Source organism: Osmerus mordax, chromosome 13 (assembly GCF_038355195.1).
Source record: "Osmerus mordax isolate fOsmMor3 chromosome 13, fOsmMor3.pri, whole genome shotgun sequence".
Taxonomy (NCBI): domain Eukaryota; kingdom Metazoa; phylum Chordata; class Actinopteri; order Osmeriformes; family Osmeridae; genus Osmerus; species Osmerus mordax.
In genome coordinates, this window is record NC_090062.1 from 9,176,884 (window position 1) to 9,199,365 (window position 22,482).

Consider the following 22,482-nt stretch of genomic DNA (forward strand, 5'->3'; position numbering starts at 1 on the left):
TTATTTTACTTATTGTATTTGACAGCACACACTATGTTTGATTATTGTTGCCGACAATGTGCTTTTCTGGTTATCCACTTATTCAAAATGGGATATACGTTGTTGGTTTATTTATGGTTCTAGGCAAAAAAATATTTGTTTAAACTCCAGTCTTGAAAGACTGAACTCCTGTTTGCAGATTGACATATTAACACAAAGTACTGTCTCACAGCCAAGGCAAGCAAAGCAAGTAGCAATGAGCAAAGCATATGCCACATGAGGCCCAACATTTATCAGGTTCAGTATCTAGAAGTGCATCCTCATGGCAGGCCCAGTTTTAATTCTGTTCATGGACATTGCTGCAAAGCAAAGAGCAGGGTATCCTTTTCATTCATACTTTTTTGGCCACTATACATACTAGAAAGACCAGCGATTTGGTTGGCTTTGGATTGTCTTTGTTGACCTTTGCCTTGAGTTAATTTGCACACATTCTAGTCTCTGAGATTATAAATTAACAGTACATTTTGTGCAAGACAAACATAGAAAAATACCTAACCTAACTCAACATAACTTTGTTTGTTGTATTCAATATATTCGTATTGTGTACAGCGTGTCCACTTTAGAGCCTTTAGATAATTTGATATAAACCATTTACAATCCACACAGTCTTTCTCACGTTTTTTCATAGCACAAATACAAAGCACAGAAAAAAGCGTATTGAATGTTAAAGCCTGAATTTGTGTCCCCACTACAACCTTTCTATAGTTAAAGGAAATTTACATTTACATTTAGTCGTTTAGCAGACGCTCTTATCCAGAGCGACTTACAGTAAGTACAGGGACATTCCCCCAAGGCAAGTAGGGTGAAGTGCCTTGCCCAAGGACACAACGTCAGTTGGCATGACCGGGAATCGAACTGGCAACCTTCGGATTACTAGTCCGACTCCCTCACCGCTCAGCCACCTGATTTAAGACAATGAAATGCATTCATTGTCTTAAGAATTTGAACAAGATCAATATTTACTCAGCTACCTACCTTCTGCTCACTGGGTGTGACACTTATTCCTTCTAGGGTTGGATGAAGGAAATGAGAGAATGGAATGATAACATTTTTATTTTATTTTTTTACTACCAGTGCAATTCACACCCTTAATGCACTGTAATCCCTGTTTTGTTTGTGTTCAAGAGTAGCATGTTCATGATAAAGCACTTGTAGCTCTTGTGTGTCAACTGTCTGTGAGCTAAAAATGTGATTCTGCTTATAACAATTGATGTCACTCGCAGCTGCCTGGTGAGTCTGACTGTGATTTCACACCAAAACCTGCTTGACTTGCTGAGTTTGTGAGTCTCGCATAATCAGTATCTGTGTGTGTGTGTGTGTGTGTGTGTGTGTGTGTGTGTGTGTGTGTGAGAGAGAGAGAGAGAGAGAGAGAGAGAGAGAGAGAGAGAGAGAGAGAGAGAGAGAGAGAGAGAGAGAGAGAGAGAGACAGAGAGAGAGAGAGAGAGAGAGAGAGAGAGAGAGAGAGAGAGAGAGAGAGAGAGAGAGAGAGACACACACACACACACACACAGGTGTACTGGATATTCTGGATGGGTGGGAGGCTAGATGGGAGGGACCTACAGTGCAATATAACAACAACAACTTCATAAAGAGTGGAGCTTCTTCCAAGCCACTTCATTGACACAGTCAAGTCCCCAGCTCTGTACTTTCCTGACACCATGCTCAGCCTGATCAAACTACCCCGTGTCTTCACGATCAACCAAGTACCCAAAGTAAGTTTACTCATTGCTCACTGGAGCTAATATGTAATTTCTACTGACACTTTTCAGTTTTTTGTTTCGTTGAATGAATGAATAGTGGGTTCGAGTTGGTTGTTGAGTTAAGTATAAACATTATTAAAGACTCACCTGGTGAAGAATTCATTTGAAAGGTGACTTTGTAAATTGCTCTCATATTTTATTACACTGCAATCCAATGTTTTCCATCATATAATGAAAACATTAAACAAATGTATGCCCTGGTCCTAAATTGGAATTAATTGGATAGGGAATGTACAATTATTTGAGTAACACGGAGTTGATTGTGTACTTTGTAAATCTGCTCTCCATAGCTACTTGTGTATTGAGTGTGGGCAAGTAACAAAAAGTAAGGTTTTATTTATAGGTGTTCCATGAGGACAGCATCATCTCTGGCTATCGCCACCCGCGCAGCTCGGCAACTGATTGCATCCTGAGCCTCTTCCAACTGACCAATGAGACGCTCAATATATGGACCCACTTCCTTCCTACCTGGTATAGTCAAAATACATACATTGTCACACTTTTCAATTATTATATTCTCTGCATTCAAATATTTGTTAAAATCATTTCAAATATCAATAACATGTCTGGGGCCTCGCTTTAAAAAAATGGCATAGACATTATTACTGATAAGAAACAACTTACCTCATAGCAGAGTACGTTGACACACATCAAGGGTAAAGTTTGACTTGACTCAAGCTTTTAAGGTGCCTGATATCTGAAGCATTTTTATTCTTGAAGGGGATCCGCAGAAAGTCCTATTCACATTGTAATTGATATATGTGACAGAGAGGGAATATTTGCATTCATTTAACAGAAAAGTTATAAGTTATGGCCAAATGTTTGTGTATCTAATGTTTATGTTTGGCAAATGCTAGGTCTGTTGAAGCACAGTATATTAAGTATATTAAGTGAAAGATGAACTATCTTTACAGATATCTTGATTGTTCTAGTATCATCTTGATTTAATACAAACCAGGTTTCTGGTTCAGAACACAAACAAACAAACAAACAAAACAATTACTCAGTCATAGCCAAGCCCACATACCTCTAGCATTCCAACGCGTTCATCAATGACAAAAATGTTGACAGCGATTTAAGATGAACGAGGAACTTCAGCACATTAATAGAAACAAATATCTCTTACTGCACAGATATCTAAAAAAGCCTGAATAACAAGGACGTTCTGCAAAGTTTATCATAGTGTCTCAAAGACACACAGCCATGATAAAACAAGCCTACGGGCATCTTGAAAACCATAACTGAAAGCTGTCTAGCATCGTGCACGCCCAACTGTCAACAGAGAATCCTGATCATACCCGAAACTCCAAACCCTCCACACCTAACATCCACGGAAATTCGAACATCATCAGCACCTGCTGTAGCTTTCTTTGTGGTCAGCATCTCATTTCGTACAAATGTCAACGTGGTGTCAATACTTTTCTCTCAGATATTACATCTTTGAGAGAGAACAGATATATAGTATCAGTTATGTAAACAAATCTGACTGAAAATAACCAGTCCTAGGTCTTTTATAGCAACCATGGTGCCCATGTTTGTTTATGATGGCAGAAAGGTGAGGAGGTGTGTGATGAGGCTGGGGCCTTGGTGCTAGTGATAACTGCTCCCCATAGCCCTGCCTCACTTCCCCCACAGTTGACATGATCTGCTGTGGCTGCCATATATTCCACAGAGGCTTTCTGTGTGTCTGTGTGAGTGTGTGTGAGAGTGAGTGCCTGCCTGCCTTTTTGTCCATGCGTGTGTGTTTGAACATGTGTGTGTGCATGTGTATATGCTTGTTTCTATGTGTGTTGACTGGGGTCGGGTGAGGAACTCAGGGCTACAAGTCAACGTTAATGAGCTCTGCTTACAGCTCTCAAATGAGTTGACACAATTAGTCAACAACTGGGTGCAGTGATGGAGAGAAGCACAATTAAGGTTCATTTGTTAATGAGGTGTGCTGAGACATGGAAAGCCAGCTCGTTACCTCTATAAATGTGTGTTTAAGGGCCAAGCCCCAACCACTGTGATAAGATAACTTCACTTATTGTGTGCCCTGTAGTACACTTTTATATAACTCCACAGTCGGTGACTGAAGAGACATGTAGTGGTCTTTTATAACAACACAACCAGGCCAGTTTGTTTTACTTCTCAAATTTTGAAATGACTTGCCTTGCACAATAAGGAGCCATTATCCTGCTGCTACACTATCAGGGATTTGGTGTGCAGAGAGTTGTGAGTCAGATTAGCTTTAATACTGCCAGAAAGGCATGCATCCCACAATTGCACCCAGATGTAGTATGCCATTTATCAATTGGCATCCTGTGGCATTTTTGGCCTGCTGTAGTATTATGTACCATGTAATGGGACACACAAAATCTGTGTAACATACATGTGCCAATACTAGTGTGACACAGGGATGAGCTAATGTATACTTAGGTGTAACAGCAACTCCTGTGTGTCTTGTTGCCAGGTACTTCCTGTGGAAGTTGCTGATGGTGCTTTTGATGCAGGACGTCTGGGAGGACTCGTTCACCTGGCCCCTCCTGGTCTTCCTGGTGTCGTGTTGCGTGTACCCACTAGCGTCCAGCTGCGCTCACACCTTCAGCTCTATGTCCACCCGTGCCCGCCATGTCTGCTTTTTTTTCGACTATGGAGCACTGAGTTTCTACAGTCTAGGTGAGTGGACAGAAACTAACAGATGTAACATTTATATCCCATCAGCTAATATCTTATGCATCTCTCGTTTTATGTAATGTTGGCCAGTACATTTAAAGACACTTCCAGAAAATTTGTTTATTCTTTCATCAATTGTGGAGCTCAAAAGCAAAGTATGTTAAACATGTACTAAAATGTCTTTTCTAACAGTGAACGGACATTTAGTTATAAAATAGGCTCTAAAAGGTCATTTGAAAGCAGCACATTTCAGTCTGAAGAAGAATTAAATGCTGTGTGTGCTTCCATCACATGAGTAGTTCACTTGTACATTACATGTACACCCATGTTTCACACCTATACCTCCGATAATACCACAATAAGTGTGAGTGTGATAAGGGCACTTGTTTGTTTTTGCTGGTGTGTTCTGTAACACAGGTGTTCTTGTGTGCTGAATTTGTGTTTTAATTTGTATCACACACATCTTTGTTTCATCTCAGGTTCTGCCATCACCTACTCTGCCTATGTCATCCCTGATAAGTGGGTGAAAAGCACATTCCACCAATACTTCCTCTTCTTCGCCATTATTAACACTGTTGTCTGCACTTGCTTAGCCTGTTATTCAAGGTAAGGACACTTTGTTGGGGAAACTGTGTAAATAAAATGTACTTTTTACTTTTAATGTGTGGTTTTGGGGGTATGTATGGCAATAAATAAACTAATGATGTAAAATATTTTTAATTAAATCAATGACACACAAATGTGGAAAGACTTTATGTAAGGTTTTCCAACTTGTGTATGTTACATCAAGCCTCATATAATAGTGTTTTGGTATGGCTGTCTGAATATGCACATCTCCCTCTTTGCTCCTCTCTCTAAGGCTTGGCCTGCCATTTCTACAATATAACAATGACAGCGTAAAAAGGTAAACTGCATGCATGTTGTGCTTGTGCTTTCCAAAAATCGCCTTTGAACTAACAAAATTGAGTTAAAAAATATCCTTCTTCTAGCTATTTCCCTAACTCTCCCAATTTCCCATAACAAAACATGACTGGGACCACCACCATCTTTGTATTGTACATTTTAGCAAACCACATACAGGCAATTCATTCAATACTGTGGCACTAAGCTGGTCAAAGACAAAACAATCTGGCATGCATTGCATGTTGTTAGTAACATGTTGCTAGCAACAGAAAGTCTATACTCCTAGCCAAAGAGGGAGTTGACTGAATTCACACTTACTGTAGGCTTATATTTATTTGAATGACACTCTGAAAATCTGGTTTTGCTAATCAGTCTGTAGATGACTCAGCAGGTGCAATTGTGTGAAGGTGGTTCCAGGTCAGGAATGTGTGTGAGTGAGTGATTAAACTTAATGTAATGCAGTATGCATGGGACCATAACAATATGTGTAACTTGTATATTAGGGAATCAGGGTGTAAACTGGTGTTGTCATCTCAGCCTTAAAATGTAATGAAATATCTGTGGAATGCCAGGCTTGATCTAAGTGCTGTGTCAACATAAAATCTTACAATATTTTATCAAGTTTGACAGGTACCACCATACCACACATAATTCTAAGACTGTAGTGAACTGAAGTAAAATATTTTCTTGATTAGATAGATCATTATTAAATTTTCTGTGTTCCAGATTCACAGAAAGTCCAAAGTTTGGAAAAGGTTTTCGTATTATTGCCTTCGCCTACCCCTACATGTTTGACAACATTCCGCTCTTTTACAGGGTAGGTCTTCTTTGTATATATAATGTTTTCATACTTTGTTCAACAGCGCAAACCTTAACCCTACAAATTATAAAAAGTTTACTTTATTTGGACTTTTCAGTTAGTAGTTAGTGTACCAAAGTAGGATTCTATATAAAATAATTCTGCATTATAGTTGTAGTGAGCTGCTACATGCTTGCCACAAACCTGTGAGTTTAGTAGTACCCAAAGCTAATTCCTTTGCATTTATTTGCCGGCAGATCTTTTTGTGTACAGGTGAAAGCTGCACAACCAATGACACCAATCCTCTGCATTTACGTCACATTGCTCTAGCCTTCCTTACTGCCTTTCTCTTTGCCACACATCTACCAGAGCGCCTGGCCCCTGGGAGTTTTGATTACATAGGTGAGCACAGTCACCTTGCGCTATGGAGAACATTGGCAATACAACATCCTCCACATTTTTTCATCCACATAATTCGTCTTTGCTGTGAGCCATTGATTGTTTCTGTCTGCATTGCCACATTCTTCCCTCCACTGTACTGCAGCTGAACTAACCACTGTCCTATTGTGCCCTCTAAAGGCCACAGCCACCAATTGTTTCATGTGTGCGGCATCATTGGCACCCACTTCCAGATGGAGGCAATTGAGCAGGACATGATGGCGAGACGGGACTGGCTCCTCACACACTCCCTGCCCATCACCTTCGCTAACACGATGGGAGCTGCACTGATGTGTGTAGTTCTTAGTCTTCTAATCATTTTCCTCTTCAGTCTACCTCTGCGGTCATCTGCACAAGGGAGAAAAATCTGTGATAATGACATGAAGTCATGTTGCCACTCCTAACTTTAACAATTGACTTTTAAATGGTGAAAGCGTTATTCTTTTCCAAAATCCCTTGTAATTTTAGAATAAGCTGTTATGGGCGGACTTTGGGTGAGCTATGGGGGCAGTGAACCTCCATGGCTTGACATAGCATTGAGTCTTTTTCATAGGAGTTGAGTTGTTACTTTACAATGGACTGGTGATGCATCCACACATTATAATCCATAGGCATTTTAAACAGTTCCACAAAGGACACTGGCGCAGTTTACATTTACAAAATAGTGCCAAAAGTAGAGGATCCGATCTGAGGGAACATCCATTATGTTCTGCACATATTCTGACAAGAGCTACAACTATTAAATTGCTGATAAATGATGAAGGATAAAAAATTGTAGCATATTTACTTAATGACGGGTACACACAGGCTTTACTTTCATCAGTTTTGTTGTGTACCATGAAGAGAACATATGGCTGGAAAACAGATACTTTGAAGTGGGTGATAAATGCAAAATATGTCACTTGACAGGAAATCTGTATTATCTCATGTGTATTCTGTATGTATATTTTGTTATTTTATGAAACCAAATGTATTGTGAAATTACAAACTGTGGATCTCAAACTACATGGGGAGACTGAATTGGGACCATTGTCATGGACTGCTGTCTTTGTATTTAATAGCTTGGGTATATGTAATGTAAATGTAAATATATATATATAAAATAAAAATATTTAACTTTGCATGAAAGGTACCCATTTAAAACAGATGTTTTATATATTATAATCATACAACAATAGCCTATGCTTAATTTGTGTAGAACTATTAGTTCACAGTCAAAATAGGAACATTTACTTTAACTATTTCTAGGCGCTACCTATGTTTTAATTATTGTGTGTCATCAATATATTTACTTTGAATGAATCTCCTTTGGGCTGATATGGCTAATATTAGTCTACTCTTATAAACTCATGAGCGTAGGTTATAGATGAAATCTATAAAAATTATCTAACAGATCTCCAATTCCCATCCCAAATTTGAGATTAGACGAAGCTCCGCTTCCCTGGGGTCTACACAGTAATTTGGGGCGGGACGTCAACGCTTGTCAGAGATTTTATTGGTTTAAAGACAAAACCGGAAACAGACGTTTTACGAGAGGGAATTTTCAAATATAGAAGGGCCGCTCAACCGAGTTCAATTCACTGTCTGGTAACATAAACAACACAATATAGCTGCCCTACACAATGCAGAGACCAACGTGAGTATATATATATATATATATGTATATATTTGTTTCTTAGTTTACGATTACTGAGTCGTTATGCAGTGAAAGGACTGTTGCATGCTCGACAGTTACCTTATTGATGACGTAGCATGCCACTTGCATTCAACAACTACTAGGGCTAGGCTACCGTGTAGCTAGCATTATAATGCTGGTCTAGCAGTAGCGAGTGGTTTTTATTGAAATGTCGTCTCTTTGGAGAAATGTTATGACAATAATGAATTGCTTGCCCTCATTTATATGTAACATTTGATAATTTAAATTTGATAACGTATCTACAGATTAGACATGCTAAACGTTCAGTAGTTAGCTAGCCAGCTGGAGCTTGATTTGTTTAATTACTTGGAAGGCAGTCACAGCTGTTTAATCTACGTACTAGCACCCGCTTGGTATATTTCAATAAACTCTTGATTGGTGTTGTGTGTAGCTGGCCAGCAATTATCAACCTATCCATTATACTTGCTATTGCTGTACTCTCAATCCATGTATTTACTTGACAGAAAGGGAAAAACTCCTCGGAGGCCAGTCCCAAAGAAAACGTCAAACACACAGAAAGACCCGGTTGGAGTAAGTTGGCTGCCATCCTAACTACACTTTCCAAATAAGACTTAACACCACCTACCATGTCAAAGTCAAACATTAGATACTACATTGATCTTTTTTGTGTTTAGGTGTACTGTCGTATACGTCCATTGGGAGCAGAGGATGAGGAGTGTTGTATAGAAATGATAAGCAGCTCTACTATTCAGCTGCATGCTCCTGATGGCCTTAAAGCCAACCGCAATGGAGAATACAAAGAGGTAAGAGTGTAACAACATGCTTACCTGAGATTGAAGACAAATTTGCTAAGAAATAGCAGTACACATTTCTCTCTTGGCTTTCAGACTCAATACTCGTTCAAGAAGGTTTTTGGAATCCAGACAACCCAAAACGAGTTGTTTAAAGATGTTGCCAAACCACTAGTGGAGGATCTCATTCACTGTAAAAATGGTAAGTGAGCAAAAAACAACCCATTGGTATAAGCTCCCAATTAGTAGTACACACTGTTTGTTTGGTTGTGATACTACTGAAGAGTTTTCCTCTGTTGCCATTAGGTCTGCTTTTCACATATGGTGTCACAGGAAGTGGAAAGACCTTTACCATGACTGGATCACCCGGAGAAGGTGGACTCCTCCCTCGCTCACTGGACATGCTTTTCAACAGCATCAGCCCTTTTCAGGCTAAGAGATATGTAAGAAACAAGAGTTCTAATGCAGTCTGTACTTGAATAGTATGGGTTTAGTGTATTCACGTCTTCATAATAAGGAACCTGTAATAGGATTGTTTAGAACGGTGAACATTTTCTTGTTTTCAGGTCTTTAGGACAGATGACAAGAATGGGATGGAGATCCAGAACCAAGTTGATGCCCTTTTTGAGAGGCAGAAGAGAGAGTGTCAACTGTCTGTGCCAAAGACTCCTTCCTCAAAGTATGTATTTCTTGAACCAAGTTGTCAAATACAAATAAATGAATCGGGCAACACCTTTTTCATATTTCTCAGTTCATATTCTGTAATGTAAAGATCAGGTTATTAAGGAATTTTGATATTGGTCTATTCTTTCTACTAGTTGTTGCTTACTAAAATACTTTGGTGTGTGTCTTTACCTGTTAAAGTGTACTACTATTGTCTAAATGATCTCTTTTAGACAAAAACCAGACCCAGGGTGTGCAGACATGATTGACCCAGAGGAGGCCTGCAGGTCTGAGGGAGTGGATGAGGACAGCTGTTACAGTGTGTTTGTGTCCTACATTGAAATATACAACAACTACATTTATGATCTCCTGGAGGAGGTGCCCTATGACCCTATTAGACCCAAGTAAGTCAAATGCTCTTTTCCGTAATTCCAATTTAGCTATGATGGGCTTGGTTGAAGGTATTTCAATAGAATTACCCTGTAAGTGGCAATTTGAGTCTGCTACAGTAAATTCTTGCGTGGCCCTTTTCTTTGATGAGCATATTTGTCTGTGTGACCATCACTGTGGAAGTGGAGGTGAATTATTGCAGTTTTTTGCTGTAGTGTATTTCTTGGAGGTCTAGGCCTATGTGCTATACATCAGAGATTGACATGTTTTGTCTTCATTAGGTGGCTGGGTGGAGGCACACCTGTGCGGAACCCTGAGTTTGTGTATGTTACCAGTGTATACAATATGCCACCCTTTACCCCTCCCCCTTCTCGCTAGTAACTGGGCAGTACATGTAGTCTCATGTTTTCCTATCATCCCTTCCCCATACCCTCCTAATCAAACTCCCTGCTTATGGCATGAGTTGTAGTAAGGAGACCTTACTCCCCATTCCCCTCTCGTTAGAGGTAGTCGCTTTGGGGCTTGTGTGAGCAGTGTGATTGGCTCTGCGTGGTTTGTCTTTGACTCAAATCAGGCTCAAGCTTCCCGGAATGGCTCAAACTCGTGCGTCCTGCCTCTGATTGTAATGCTGTATATACTGTAATAACAAATGCAGACTCATCTCTACCCGTTTATTGGATTTCATTCACTGTCATTGCAGTTTAGTTGGATTCATCTTGGTTTTCCATCAATTGTGAATAATTTGTGCTTGATTTGAGTCTTTCAATGCCTAACCTTTCTATCTTGTATCAGACCACCACAGTCTAAGATTCTTCGTGAGGATCAGAATCACAACATGTATGTGGCTGGATGTACAGAGGTCGAGGTGAAGTCCACTGAAGAAGCCTTTGAAGTGTTTTGGCGGGGTGAGTGAAACATTTGACTGGAGAAGGCCATTGTTTACAATCTTTGATTATCTGATTAACTTGTCTGTGCTTTGATCCAGGTCAAAAGAAAAGGAGGATAGCAAACACTCAGCTGAACCGTGAGTCGAGTCGCTCCCACAGTGTGTTCATAGTCAAACTGGCCCAGGCGCCATTGGATGCCGACGGGGACTACATTCTACAGGTAAGAAACAACCTTGATATTGGTGTTAATATTAAGTGAACAAGTCTCTCCATGTAGGCACCTGTATCTATATCATGCTTTGAAAATCATGCAGATATTGCTTGCCTAGTCAAGAGTGCTTATTAGCTTGGTTTCAAAGGGCAAAATATACAGAGCACCCTTCTGAAGGAAACTCCTACTGTGTAAAGAGGCTTATAATACTCAAAGTTAATAAAAAAGATAAAAGCTGAGCTACTTATATGAATCGTACGCCTGTGTGTTTGTTTTATAGGATAAAAACCAGGTGACTGTGAGCCAGCTGTGTTTGGTGGACCTGGCTGGAAGCGAACGCACCAGTAGAACCAGAGCAGAGGGCAGCCGCCTCAGAGAAGCAGGTGACTTCTGGAACCAACACCACTCTGATATTCCCAGGATTTTTCCTTTGTTTCCATGTGACCAGTACTAAGTTTGTACATGCCGTGTCTCCTCCCCAGGCAACATAAACCAGTCTCTGATGACGCTGCGTACATGTATGGAGGTTCTACGAGAGAACCAGATGTGTGGGACAAACAAGGTCTAGAACATTTGTTTCAGTTTAAAAAAAAATATAGAGATAAATGTTTGTATTTGCACGATTTTGTTTTCAAAAACCTCCCCAGTGTACTTGTAGTGACGATGTAACTTGTTTTCTGTTGCAGATGGTACCTTACAGAGACTCCAAAGTAACTCATTTGTTCAAGAACTACTTTGACGGTGAAGGCAAAGTCAGAATGGTGGTGTGTGTCAACCCAAAAGCTGATGATTATGAAGAAACTGGGGTATGTTTTGTGGACCATTTTTCTTTGAAACCTTCTCTTTTATTTGATCAGATACTTTGTTATTGAAACTTTAGGCACTAATAAAATGTGTTGGGATGAATATGAGCAATAATGTTAAACTAGCAAGCAATCAACAATCATTTATGAACATTTTGTGCATGCATGCATGTAAGCAAGTCCTACTTATCCTTACCTCTGTGTTCACAGCTGGTGATGCGCTTTGCGGAGATGACCCAGGAGGTGGAGGTTGCCCGGCCTGTGGACCGGCCCATCTGCAGCCTGGCGGCGGGCCGCAGACACAGGAACCAGGCCTTCAGGGATGAGCTGACCCAGCGCCTGGAGGAACCTGGGGGACCCAGCAACATCGGTACTGTTCAAGTGTAGCACACAATTTATATCTGACAGTTCATATTCAAATTCAAAATGTTTTATATAACGTTCCGATGATCAAATGTCCAGGCCTTAAAGTCAAGGCAATTTTTTTTTATGAAACAACTTCTAATTTGCACAAATATATTAATATGTATTTAGCTCATTTTAAACATACACACAAGTATGACTTTTTGATCATGAATATTTGGTTTCAAGCTATGAAAGTGTTCAAAAGGTGTAGAAACCAATATAAAAATAAAATAAAATAGTTTTCTCAAGAATCACAATGTAATACACACAAGTGCATTGTATTGTAAAAACAACCCCCCCCCCCCCCCCCCCTTGGCTAAGATGACCCAGGGGTATTGAACCACCTCCTGGACAGTCTTCCACCACTGCCCTCCATTGATATGGTGGACCCCTCAGACGAACAGACCATGCCTCGCCTCATCGAGGCGCTGGAGAGGAGACACCGCATCCGCCAGATGATGACCGAGCAGTACTCCAAGACTGGTGAAGAACTATACATCACACATCCATGACCTGAAGGAGGGACAGGGAACTGGACACGGACAACCATTTGTCATTGCCAGCTGCTACGCAGTCTATCAAGATGAGGAAATTCGGCACTTGCATAGACATTCACATCTATACTAAGTTAGGTTTCAATAACAAACCTCTCTTTCACAGCCAACAAACTCAAATCCATGCTGCAGGAGTTTGACGGCAACCTCATGGCCAAGGAGAACTTTATCCAAGACCAGAGGGGGAAGCTGGGGGAGAAGGAAAAAGTCATCTCTAACCAGAAGACTGAGATTGAACGTCTGGAGAAAAAATCCAAAATGCTGGAATACAAGGTACCTAAATCAGTAGTGAGTTTTTATAGACTTATATTGCGTATGTCTGAACAAAATCTATTTACTTACAGCTTGATTAGATACAAAATTGATTTTAGGCTGGTTCAACGGGTTCACTTGATGTGCTATAATAGAAATCGTGGCATTAACTGATATCTAATCCCTTTCATCCTCAGATCGACATCCTCCAGAAAACCACCAACATTTACGAGGAGGACAAGCGCTCCCTGAAGCAGGAGCTGGAGAGCCGGGAGCAGAAGCTGAACAGGGAGCTGTCCGAGAGGAGGCGCATGGAGCAGCGCATGCAGGGCATGGTCACCGACACCAAGCACAAGTGGGAGAAGGAGTGTGTAAGTAGTACCTCAATACCTGGGACGATTGGCTTAGCTGGTTTGAAGGGAGAGGGTATTTTGTGCAACACTTAGCTGGTAGGAGTGCTTTTAGAAGTGCTGGAACTGGGAGTTTATTGACGTATTGCGGTTTTATTTCTTCATTTTGCTCTTGTGATTTATAGAATTCTTATGTTATTTTCTAGAAGAGTTGGGTCTATAATGGCAAATTGACTGCATTTTAATAGCACTTTTAATGGCACTCTTGGTACATTCAAAGTGCTACAGCTCACACTGATGGTAATCAGTCACTTTAGTTAGTAATGTTTTGTTTTGGCCTTCTGCCTATCAGGAGAGGCGTGTGAATGCCAAGCAGATGGAGTTGCAGAACAAGCTGTGGGTGAAGGACGAGAAGCTAAAGCAGCTGAAGGCCATCGTGACGGAGAGCAACGCCACAGAGCGACCTGAGAAGCCCCAAAGGCCCTCCCGGGAGAGGGACCGTGCAGCTCCACAGAAGAGGTCTGCCTCGCCAACGCCCCTACCTGTGAGTGACCTCCCTCCTCGCCCCTCTTTCTGTAATGCATGGCATGTCCAAGGTGTATGTGTCACTCCATTCTAAGCAAATGTGATATCCCAGCTCCTCATTTGTCAGTTTTTGGATGTTTTTTAAATCACACAAAGTTATGGCTCTTGTCTATTTCTGCAAGCTTTGCATGTACCACATTTGACAGCTTGAGACTTCAACTTGCAGCTTCAATATCCTACCCCCCCCCCCCCCCCCCTCGCCGTCCCTTACAGGACTCCAGCAAAACACCCTCCCGCCACCAACACCAGGCAAAGGTCAAAGCAGTTCAGGGCCACCCCCCCCCTTCCTCCTCCACCTCGATTAGTGTGTCTGTAGCATCCTGCATCTCTGATTGGGAGCAGAAGTTCCCTCTAGAGGCCAGGCAGGGTAGGGAGCCCCCCGGGACCCACAGGAACAGTAACTGGACCCCCTACGTCAGCAGCAGTGTGGGCCGCAGGTGCGGCCAGCGCTGGGCCCCCGCCTCTGAGACCCCCTCCTACAAGCTAGACCTAGAGTCAGGCTCAAGGGTCAGTCTATGTGCATGTGATTAGAACTTCTTCATTTGTAGAACTGCATCCGTAGATGTTCAGTAGATATATTTGATGTGTTTTCAGCTACTGCATAGATCTGCAGTAGCTTTTCCAGATATGCTTGTAGAGCTTGCCTTTTTTCCTTGATCGTGCGTTTGTGGCCTGCTGTAGAAAACTCCTTGAGATTTCCCTTAGTTGTAGAACTTGCATTCTTCCCGTCATTGTGTGTTCGTATTAGTGGGTAGCTGCTCCATCTATAAGCTCACTGCAACCTTTGGAACCTGCAACCTTTTGGAAAATGTTTCTGCTTCCTACTAATTCTCTGCTTCCCCTCATTGTCTTACCACTCATTTATTTGTCAACACTGACCAAATCCACATTTTTATCCTTCAATTTCCTAATGCTGTTGCCTGTGTCAGAGACGGACTCTACTTTGGAGTTATGAGCATTCTCAAAACAGTGATTGTTACAGCCTATAAAAATGGGGCATTACTGGGAGAACATCATTATTTATGTGTTGAGTGACTAAAATGTCACAAGGTACCATACCAAAAACATGCAATCTTTCCGTCAATTCAAGTGTAGACATACTGACTGGAACTACCAGAATAGACTGATAAATAGCTGTTGAATATGGGTTGACAGATTTTTTTTCCTTTCTGTTTCCAATATCAAACCAAACCCCTTAATTTAAAAAAAAGAAAATGCTCAGAACTGGTCTTTCAGTAGTGCTGCTAATTCAACACTGCATTAACCCTACCTCATTAACCGAAGAGCGCCTATAACTAACCCCAAAATTCCGCCGCCATTTGTCAATAATTTCCTGGTTTGTTGTCTTTTACCGTGCGACCGGGAATTTCATCAGACGGCGACGCCAGTTCGCCCCCTTCACCGTCGCTCGCACTCAGCGGGTGGGGAGAGATGGGTAGACCACAAACCACCCTCTAATTTGGATTTAGGCACTGTCATGAAGCCAATCATACCCAATGCAATCAAGGTGTCGGCCGCCAGCGAGAAAGCTCTTTCTAAATGCCACAAGTATGTGCTAACACACCAGGAGCTTGCCTCCGATGGGGAGATTGAGACCAAGCTGATCAAGGTAAAGACTGATTGCTGCTTCCGATTGGGGCGCCTATACAATTCTGATTGCTCTTTTTTTCTTCGACACTGCCATCAACTTCAGTTGGTTTAGTTTAGAATGTATTAGCATCAATTACCATCTGTCGCGTAACGCGTTTTCAATTGGTTCCTCCAAATCACTGTGAAGATGCTAAAGTTAGATTATTTATTGTTGATGATTTATTGTTGAGCAGTGATGCTTTTTAGAAGTTACAGCTGTGATTAGTTTCAAACAGAAATGAAAGCTGCCTTCTTGGCATCCGTTAGTTTGGATTTATCAGGACATGGTTCGATAACTAAAGTTCTCTCCTCCAGTTGTTTCCCAGTTGGAACTGAAGGGACTGCTCTCATTGCAGTGCGTAGGATCGAGTTACCCATGTTTTTGGTCAATCACCATTTGGAAATGCTGTCAAAGTCTGACATGTTTGCGGGAGCACTCGAGTGCTTGTGTGAAGAAGCGTCTTCTCCTAAAGGTTGTGTGAATCCTCAGGGTGACGTGTTCAGAACGAGAAGCGGTGGCCAGGCTGTGCAGTTCACAGACATTGAAACACTGACACAGGAGTTCCCATCCACCTCAAGGTACTGCCTTCTGTAGTTCAAAATGAAAAGGTGATCTTTCAACATGTATTATGTACATAGTTTCCCATTGGACTTTTATGAACAATGTTTGGTTGATGTAAATCATTACTACTTTACCAATCATTTCTGAAATTGGAAGGATTTGAGTGTTTTGGATGGTGTGAGGTCAGTATTTCATGCCATGTCCTTAAAGGCATACATTTGGTAACTTGCATCTAGTCTTAAAGACATCTGAGAGGCTTTGTACTGAACAGTTCGGTTCAAACTTGTTTAACGTCACAGCTCTATGTAAAGTACAGTTCTGTCAAAGTTGTGATCAAATGTCTTTAAAGTGTTGGTCATCACGTCTTGAAAGTTAACATGGACGATATTTTGATGTAGTCGTAAGAGAAGATCCGGATCAGGGGATGGCCCCAGACAGGCAGAGGACCACAGGAGAATGGAGTGGGATGACACTGAGAACGAGGTAAGGTGCAATTCCACAAACAAGAAAAACATGAACACTGAGTTGTGTGGGACAAAACATGGTAGTTACTTTCATTTTTGAAAGACAGTGACAGTTTTGTATGCAACCATATTTGAATAACCCATTCTTTTTTAGGCTCCGGTTGCAAGCACAAGCTCTGCTTACGGCTATCAAAAGTAAGCTCAGCAACTACACGCCTCATTTAAAAAATATATAGAAAATAGAAATAGAAATATCCAAAAAGAAATCCTTTCTCTCCAATTTCATAGACATTTTGATGTAAAATATATTGAATATGAACTGCTATCTTTGATCTCACTGTACCTAATTCCTACTCTATTTATTTTTCATTCAACACAGACGCCGAAAGCCCTAACACTTGGAAGGAATGATGAAACCATTTTTTTAAATGGAGGATTACTTTTGTGCATTGGACCAATGACTTGACCTTTGGTCTAAACTATGCATCTTTTTACATTTTTGGAAGTTGGGCCCTATATTATATTTGATCATGAATGTTCCTGTAGTGACATTTGTTATTTTGTAATATTGGAATTATGTTCATATGTCCACATGAACAGACAATTAGCTACTCAATGTAGAATTAACATGAGCTTTTATCACCCCCTGCACACACACATATGCAAACAGATTCATTAACAATAAGTTTACTTGCCTTTCTCCTGAAAGCTTGTTCTTTGATCTTCATGCTTACTTCATACAATGTGTGTGCGCTTGCCGTCGCGTGTGTGTACATGACTGGCAAGCTAGATTAATTACTTTTATTAACATGAGAAAAGGTTTTTGGTTGTATATAATGGCTTGTACAATTTTTTCCCCCCCTGTGTACTGTAGTTATGTAATAGCATTTGTTACAGTAAATCAATTCAAACTCAAAGTGAATGATTGTTTTGTCTGCCATTTGAAATGTCCCGAACTTCTTTCAATTGTTTTTAAACACAACACTTTCCCAAAAAGAAAATTTACATTTTAAGAGAATTATCTTGGGGTGACCTTGTCAATCATGACAGCACTCTGACCCACCTGTGAAAGACTAAATATGGTTTGACTGGTGTCCCTGGCGGAAGCCAGCAACACGTTTCTCCTATTTGCCTTAATTACAGAAAAACTTTAGACTGAAAGGCTTTCTTGAAGTAAGTAAGTAACTTTGGTAAAAAGATAGGTTTTAAGCTGTCTTTTAAAAATGTCTAGCGTATTTGCTTCCCTAATATTTATGGGTAATTTGTTCCATAGTTTTGGGGCGTAATTGACAAAGGCCGAATCACCAATCTTCTTATGACTGCTTCTGGTGACCTCTAGGCCTGCATTTGATGATCGCAGTGTTCTTGCGGAGGCTTGCTAAGCACAGTTTTCTGTGCCAACAAACGGACGTTGTTGCCGATGCTTGTTTCCTCCATATTCCTCACTCCATCTACGATGAATGCAAACGGTGTTAGGAGCACACACTAGCCAATCTTGATGCTAGATTGTGTTGAGCTGTCACTAAAGTCTTGAGCAGCACTGACCATCGCTCATTGGTCATGTCAATTTCTTCAGTATGTTGCAAAAGGTATTTTTTGGGGTGTCCTGGCTAGCACTGTATCTTCATTTTAAAGAAGAATGTATGTTCTGTCGACATCCACTATGGATAGCAGAGATGAAAGAGAATATTCCTTTTTTCCTTTTGGTTGTCAGAAATGCTGTATATGAGCTACGTTCCTTATAGCAGTGTCTAATATACAAACGCTACCCACATATTAAGATGAGTAGATTGGATTTATTGAAGTGACATCAGTTTCATTACAGAAGTGAAAACAGTGTCAAATAAAAAAATATAAGGAACACTTGAGAGAGAATCTGTGCTACAAACTTGAATAACAGCAGGTGGCAGCAGATACCTTTTCAATGTAACTTGGGGAAATGACTGGGATTTAACAGTGGAACTCTGAGGTGTGCATCAGAAGCAGTTTGACTCAAGGCCACAAAACCTAGTTCTGATTTTCAAAAATTTTCTCAACCAAGATGAACAATAAGGCATGAATGTATGGGTTGTTCATCATTCCTACTGTTTGTAAGCTGTTTCAATTGAACATGGTAAATGTGGCGTAGGGTTGTGTGTAAAGTTTGAATTTTCTATTAATATTTTATTGGGATTTGGAACCCATATACTAATTGTTGACAAAGGCATAACAGTAGTAATCCAGTCAGTCTCCTTCCAAATCTGCCAGTGAGTGACACGTAATGTTGGAAGTGTACGCCTGACAGAACCTGCAGTGTGTCCATGGAAGCATGACCCCTTAGCTGTCAGACATGGATATTGACTTTTGGACAGACCACATTTCCCAGGTTCCTCTGCTGCTTGACTGGATTTATTTCACAGTGAATGCTTGGGCAGCCATGATAGCGAGGTCAAAGCAATGCTGAATTGCTCTTCTGCTTGGCTGGGGCCCTGTCATTGTCTTCCTTCGCCCTAAACTGCAGCATTATCACTTTGCGTTCGATGAAGCGGGAGGGAAATGAAAGTTAATAGGCGATGTGCACTTAGCACATCGACTTTGGAATATGATTTCCTCGCTGGAGCGGAGAATGGCCGATCAAATTCACCCTGTCATGGCCTTCATATTCAGTTTTGACACAAGGTCTGTACAATACGTTCAGCAGGGGCCATGATCACAAACAAGGCTTATAACCAAAGGCTTTGCACTGTCCTGCAAAGGTTCATATTTCCATTCTAAACATGTTTTTTTTCTTAGCATCTACAACTAGTCTGCATTTACAGATAGTATTTATATATATATAAAGTTTGTTGATTAATTTTTATTTTATAATTCTGTCCTGTAGGTGCCTTCACAATATGATCTCTACTCAATGTACAGGCTTTAGTGTGACTAGCTTTAACCCTATTTTTAGACTACTGTATCCATTTTGACAACCAAGCATGCTTTGTATGTCTCAAATCCCTGTTTTACTTAATATTACATGGTACTACCAGTGGCTGCTGGATCTCAACCCACCATGCTGCTTGGTCGCCTTTTAACAGCTGAGATTTTTTTCATGATTGTAGGAAATAAGTAAAGGATCCCTGCAAATACTCTACTCCGGTATATCTGTTTAACAGTATTACACAAAGTATACTGGTATAACTCATTCCGGATGTCCAACCTGACTTCTAGTTGGCCGGGTTTGAACGGGCTTCAGCCAGAGGAGGGGCAATGGGGAGGGGCGATGGGGGCACAGCTGTCAGTTGTCTTCCAGCTCTAACAGTCCAGTGTTTCCAGGCCTGCCTGTAAAAATATTGACCCTTGTGCTGTTTAACCAGGCAGCCTTTAAGCACTGCTGGAGCAAATATCACATGGCTCTGTGGTTTTTCTAAATGGCTCCTTTTACTCAAACACTTGCTAATGGCTGCTTAAATACCCTCTTATCCGCCTTGTACCTGGTGTTTGCATGGGAACAGTGTATCAAAGCTGCCATCATATCGTCTTACGGCGGGCCCGGAACTGAAGAACAAGAGCTCTGGGTGTGTCCACCATGTTTGGGGTGTTATTTATTTATTTTCCCCTAGGTATTTTCACTTTAGTTTGTGTTTGTGTGTATGTGTCTGAGAAAACAAATATACAGTTCAGTAGAGCTTTTATGAGTTGTTCTTCATGCACAGACCTACCTTCTCATGACAGTGAACTATCACTTTGACCTTAAGCTCTGAAGCTTTTGACAGTACTATTTGTATCTTTCATGAATTTAGGACCTTTGACAAGTTTAAATCCTTGAGGAACATTTTTCATATGGAAAGTCACCTCTACTTTACTATATGTTGGGATGTATTTCAGTTCCTGGAAAAATCTGTCTTTCAGTACTTTCAGATTAGTACTGTGATTGGAATTTCAGTTGTTCCAAAAGCACTGTGTGTTCTGCAGCATTTCCATTTAGCAACACAGTCTCTCTTTCTCTCCTTCCCCTTTCTTCTAAGGTAAACAATGCTTCTCTGAAGTTGACTTTCCTCCTGTGTTCATTGTTTCCTAGATCTTCATCCTTGTTGACCCCGTGTAAACATCCTTAACAATGGCTAACTACAAAGCGTCTATTGTGTACACACACACGCGCATGCACAAACACACACCATTATTAAATAATATTTTTCCAACAAAGATTGTTCCATAGCCATTATGAACAAAGTTACAGGTTTAATAAAAACCATGGTTTGCTTTGAAAACAAAATGTTGATGCTCATCGAGTTTCTCCGAGTCAATTTTGATATCTTTATTATTCTATTAGATGTTTTTACAGTGTGTCCAAAAGGTAAATGGATCATAAAGATAAAAACCTTACACAATAAATCCAAGATCAACCATATAACAGAAGCTACAACATGTGTCGTAAGCAGTAGAGTGCAAAGAGCAAGTGCCATGTCATCCTCACCGTATTGTAGGTACATGGAAGGAACTGACCCTCTGCCTCAGGCATTTTTGTTTCTTTCTTTGTTCGGAACCATGAGTGGGAGATGTCAAGGGAGTTCACTGTTGGAGTGTCTTGTTTTTATAGCACCTTGCTGTACCGACACACTCACACACAAACACACACACATTCCATGTAGGGTAAAGTGTTTCCCAAGGTTTTATAGCTATTAATCTTGGCACTGAAACGGTTTTTCAAATGTAGCCAGTTTTACGGTTTATCTCCTTTTTAGGGCTGACTAGACTGTATGTGGATAATGTTAGATTATTATTTGTCTTGTTTCTAGCTGTCTTGTGTGTAAAATGTTTGTTGTCCTATGAAAATTAATGAGTTAGAATGATATGGGTCAGAACCATGGCAATATGTTTGGACAGCGATAGCCAGTTGTAGCCAATAATCAAACATTTTAAAAAGTCAAATGCACTCACTGATGATTGGCAGTGTCTATTTTGAAAAATGGCTTCTATGATTCAGTAGATGATTATTTGAGTATAGCAAATTACAAATATTCAACAAAAATATACAATACACTAGTCGGTGCACTGCATCCAATCTTTTTAGTGGCAGGTTACAAAACTCAACATATTTCCTTCTCTCCCACATCAAATACTTAGCTGTTAATGTTAAGACAAGGGGAAGAAAAACTTAAAAATACATAAACATTTGATGAACTCCTGTCTGTGTGAATGGTAGTCAGTCATGTGACAAGCACATCTTTGTCACAATGTGTGACTTGAAGCCAGGGCCTCAAGGTCAATACAGAGTAGGTTTCTGAGTCTGTGCATGTGTTTGTTTACATACAAATGTGTGAGTGGGACTTTGTGATCATTCAAAGGCTTCCACTATTTGACCTTTCAAATCTTTCACATGGCGCCAGAGGTAAATGCCGAACTTCCAGCAAGCACTGAAACGCTTAGCACAGGCGACTTGCTTTAAACTTGTTTTGCCTAAGTCAGGCTTTCTATTGACCCAGCTAAAAGGGTTCCCCCCCACCCCACCCTCAAACAAACACACACATAATGTAAGAGTGTGTGTATTTAGTTTAAACACACACATTAATAACAACTGTAACGCCACTCTTTGTGGAGTGCTTTTACAGGTACAACATTGACCTTAGCGTTTAATCTTGCTGCACAAATCATCCACTGTGCTATGCAAACAAATCTTTTGTCCCTGTTGTTCAACTTCCCCTCTCCAACACCTGTCCTTTG

At 40.7% G+C, this 22,482-nt stretch overlaps 2 protein-coding genes across 5 annotated transcripts; both read left to right on the plus strand.

Annotated features, from left to right (window-relative positions):
• The first annotated feature begins 1,650 nt into the window (after positions 1 to 1,650).
• paqr5b (progestin and adipoQ receptor family member Vb) lies at positions 1,651 to 7,664 on the plus strand. Of its 3 annotated transcripts, none has more exons than XM_067248974.1 (8): positions 1,651 to 1,751; positions 2,143 to 2,270; positions 4,252 to 4,457; positions 4,934 to 5,060; positions 5,314 to 5,358; positions 6,084 to 6,174; positions 6,414 to 6,558; positions 6,736 to 7,664. In XM_067248974.1, exons 1-8 carry the CDS (start codon positions 1,698 to 1,700, stop codon positions 6,996 to 6,998), a joined length of 1,059 nt encoding a protein of 352 aa, XP_067105075.1. In that variant the 5' UTR covers positions 1,651 to 1,697; the 3' UTR covers positions 6,999 to 7,664. The 3 variants fall into 3 exon arrangements, with proteins under 3 accessions (XP_067105075.1, XP_067105076.1, XP_067105077.1); XM_067248976.1 differs by having other exon boundaries at positions 1,683 to 1,751; positions 2,130 to 2,270; XM_067248975.1 differs by lacking the exon at positions 5,314 to 5,358.
• A 473-nt stretch (positions 7,665 to 8,137) lies between these two features.
• LOC136955220 (kinesin-like protein KIF23) lies at positions 8,138 to 17,762 on the plus strand. 2 transcript variants are annotated; one of them, XM_067248876.1, is made up of 23 exons: positions 8,138 to 8,230; positions 8,755 to 8,821; positions 8,926 to 9,054; positions 9,139 to 9,244; positions 9,349 to 9,485; positions 9,609 to 9,721; positions 9,939 to 10,109; positions 10,888 to 11,000; positions 11,081 to 11,202; positions 11,474 to 11,576; positions 11,676 to 11,755; positions 11,880 to 11,999; positions 12,207 to 12,366; positions 12,723 to 12,884; positions 13,062 to 13,228; positions 13,405 to 13,578; positions 13,910 to 14,101; positions 14,356 to 14,649; positions 15,518 to 15,751; positions 16,262 to 16,350; positions 16,732 to 16,816; positions 16,952 to 16,992; positions 17,177 to 17,762. In XM_067248876.1, exons 1-23 carry the CDS (start codon positions 8,217 to 8,219, stop codon positions 17,190 to 17,192), a joined length of 2,889 nt encoding a protein of 962 aa, XP_067104977.1. In that variant the 5' UTR covers positions 8,138 to 8,216; the 3' UTR covers positions 17,193 to 17,762. The 2 variants fall into 2 exon arrangements, with proteins under 2 accessions (XP_067104977.1, XP_067104978.1); XM_067248877.1 differs by lacking the exons at positions 14,356 to 14,649; positions 15,518 to 15,751.
• The last annotated feature ends 4,720 nt before the right edge of the window (positions 17,763 to 22,482 follow it).

What these genes read in the sequence shown, in the direction of transcription:
- paqr5b (XM_067248974.1), top strand. Translation starts at nt 1,698, where the DNA reads ATGCTCAGCCTGATCAAACTACCCCGTGTCTTCACGATCAACCAAGTA. An exon ending in ACCCACTTCCTTCCTACCTG is followed by an intron (nt 2,271 to 4,251) that starts GTATAGTCAAAA and finishes TCTTGTTGCCAG; the next exon opens with GTACTTCCTGTGGAAGTTGC. An exon ending in TGGGAGTTTTGATTACATAG is followed by an intron (nt 6,559 to 6,735) that starts GTGAGCACAGTC and finishes TGCCCTCTAAAG; the next exon opens with GCCACAGCCACCAATTGTTT.
- LOC136955220 (XM_067248876.1), top strand. An exon ending in GCAATGGAGAATACAAAGAG is followed by an intron (nt 9,055 to 9,138) that starts GTAAGAGTGTAA and finishes CTTGGCTTTCAG; the next exon opens with ACTCAATACTCGTTCAAGAA. An exon ending in CCTCGCCAACGCCCCTACCT is followed by an intron (nt 14,102 to 14,355) that starts GTGAGTGACCTC and finishes CGTCCCTTACAG; the next exon opens with GACTCCAGCAAAACACCCTC.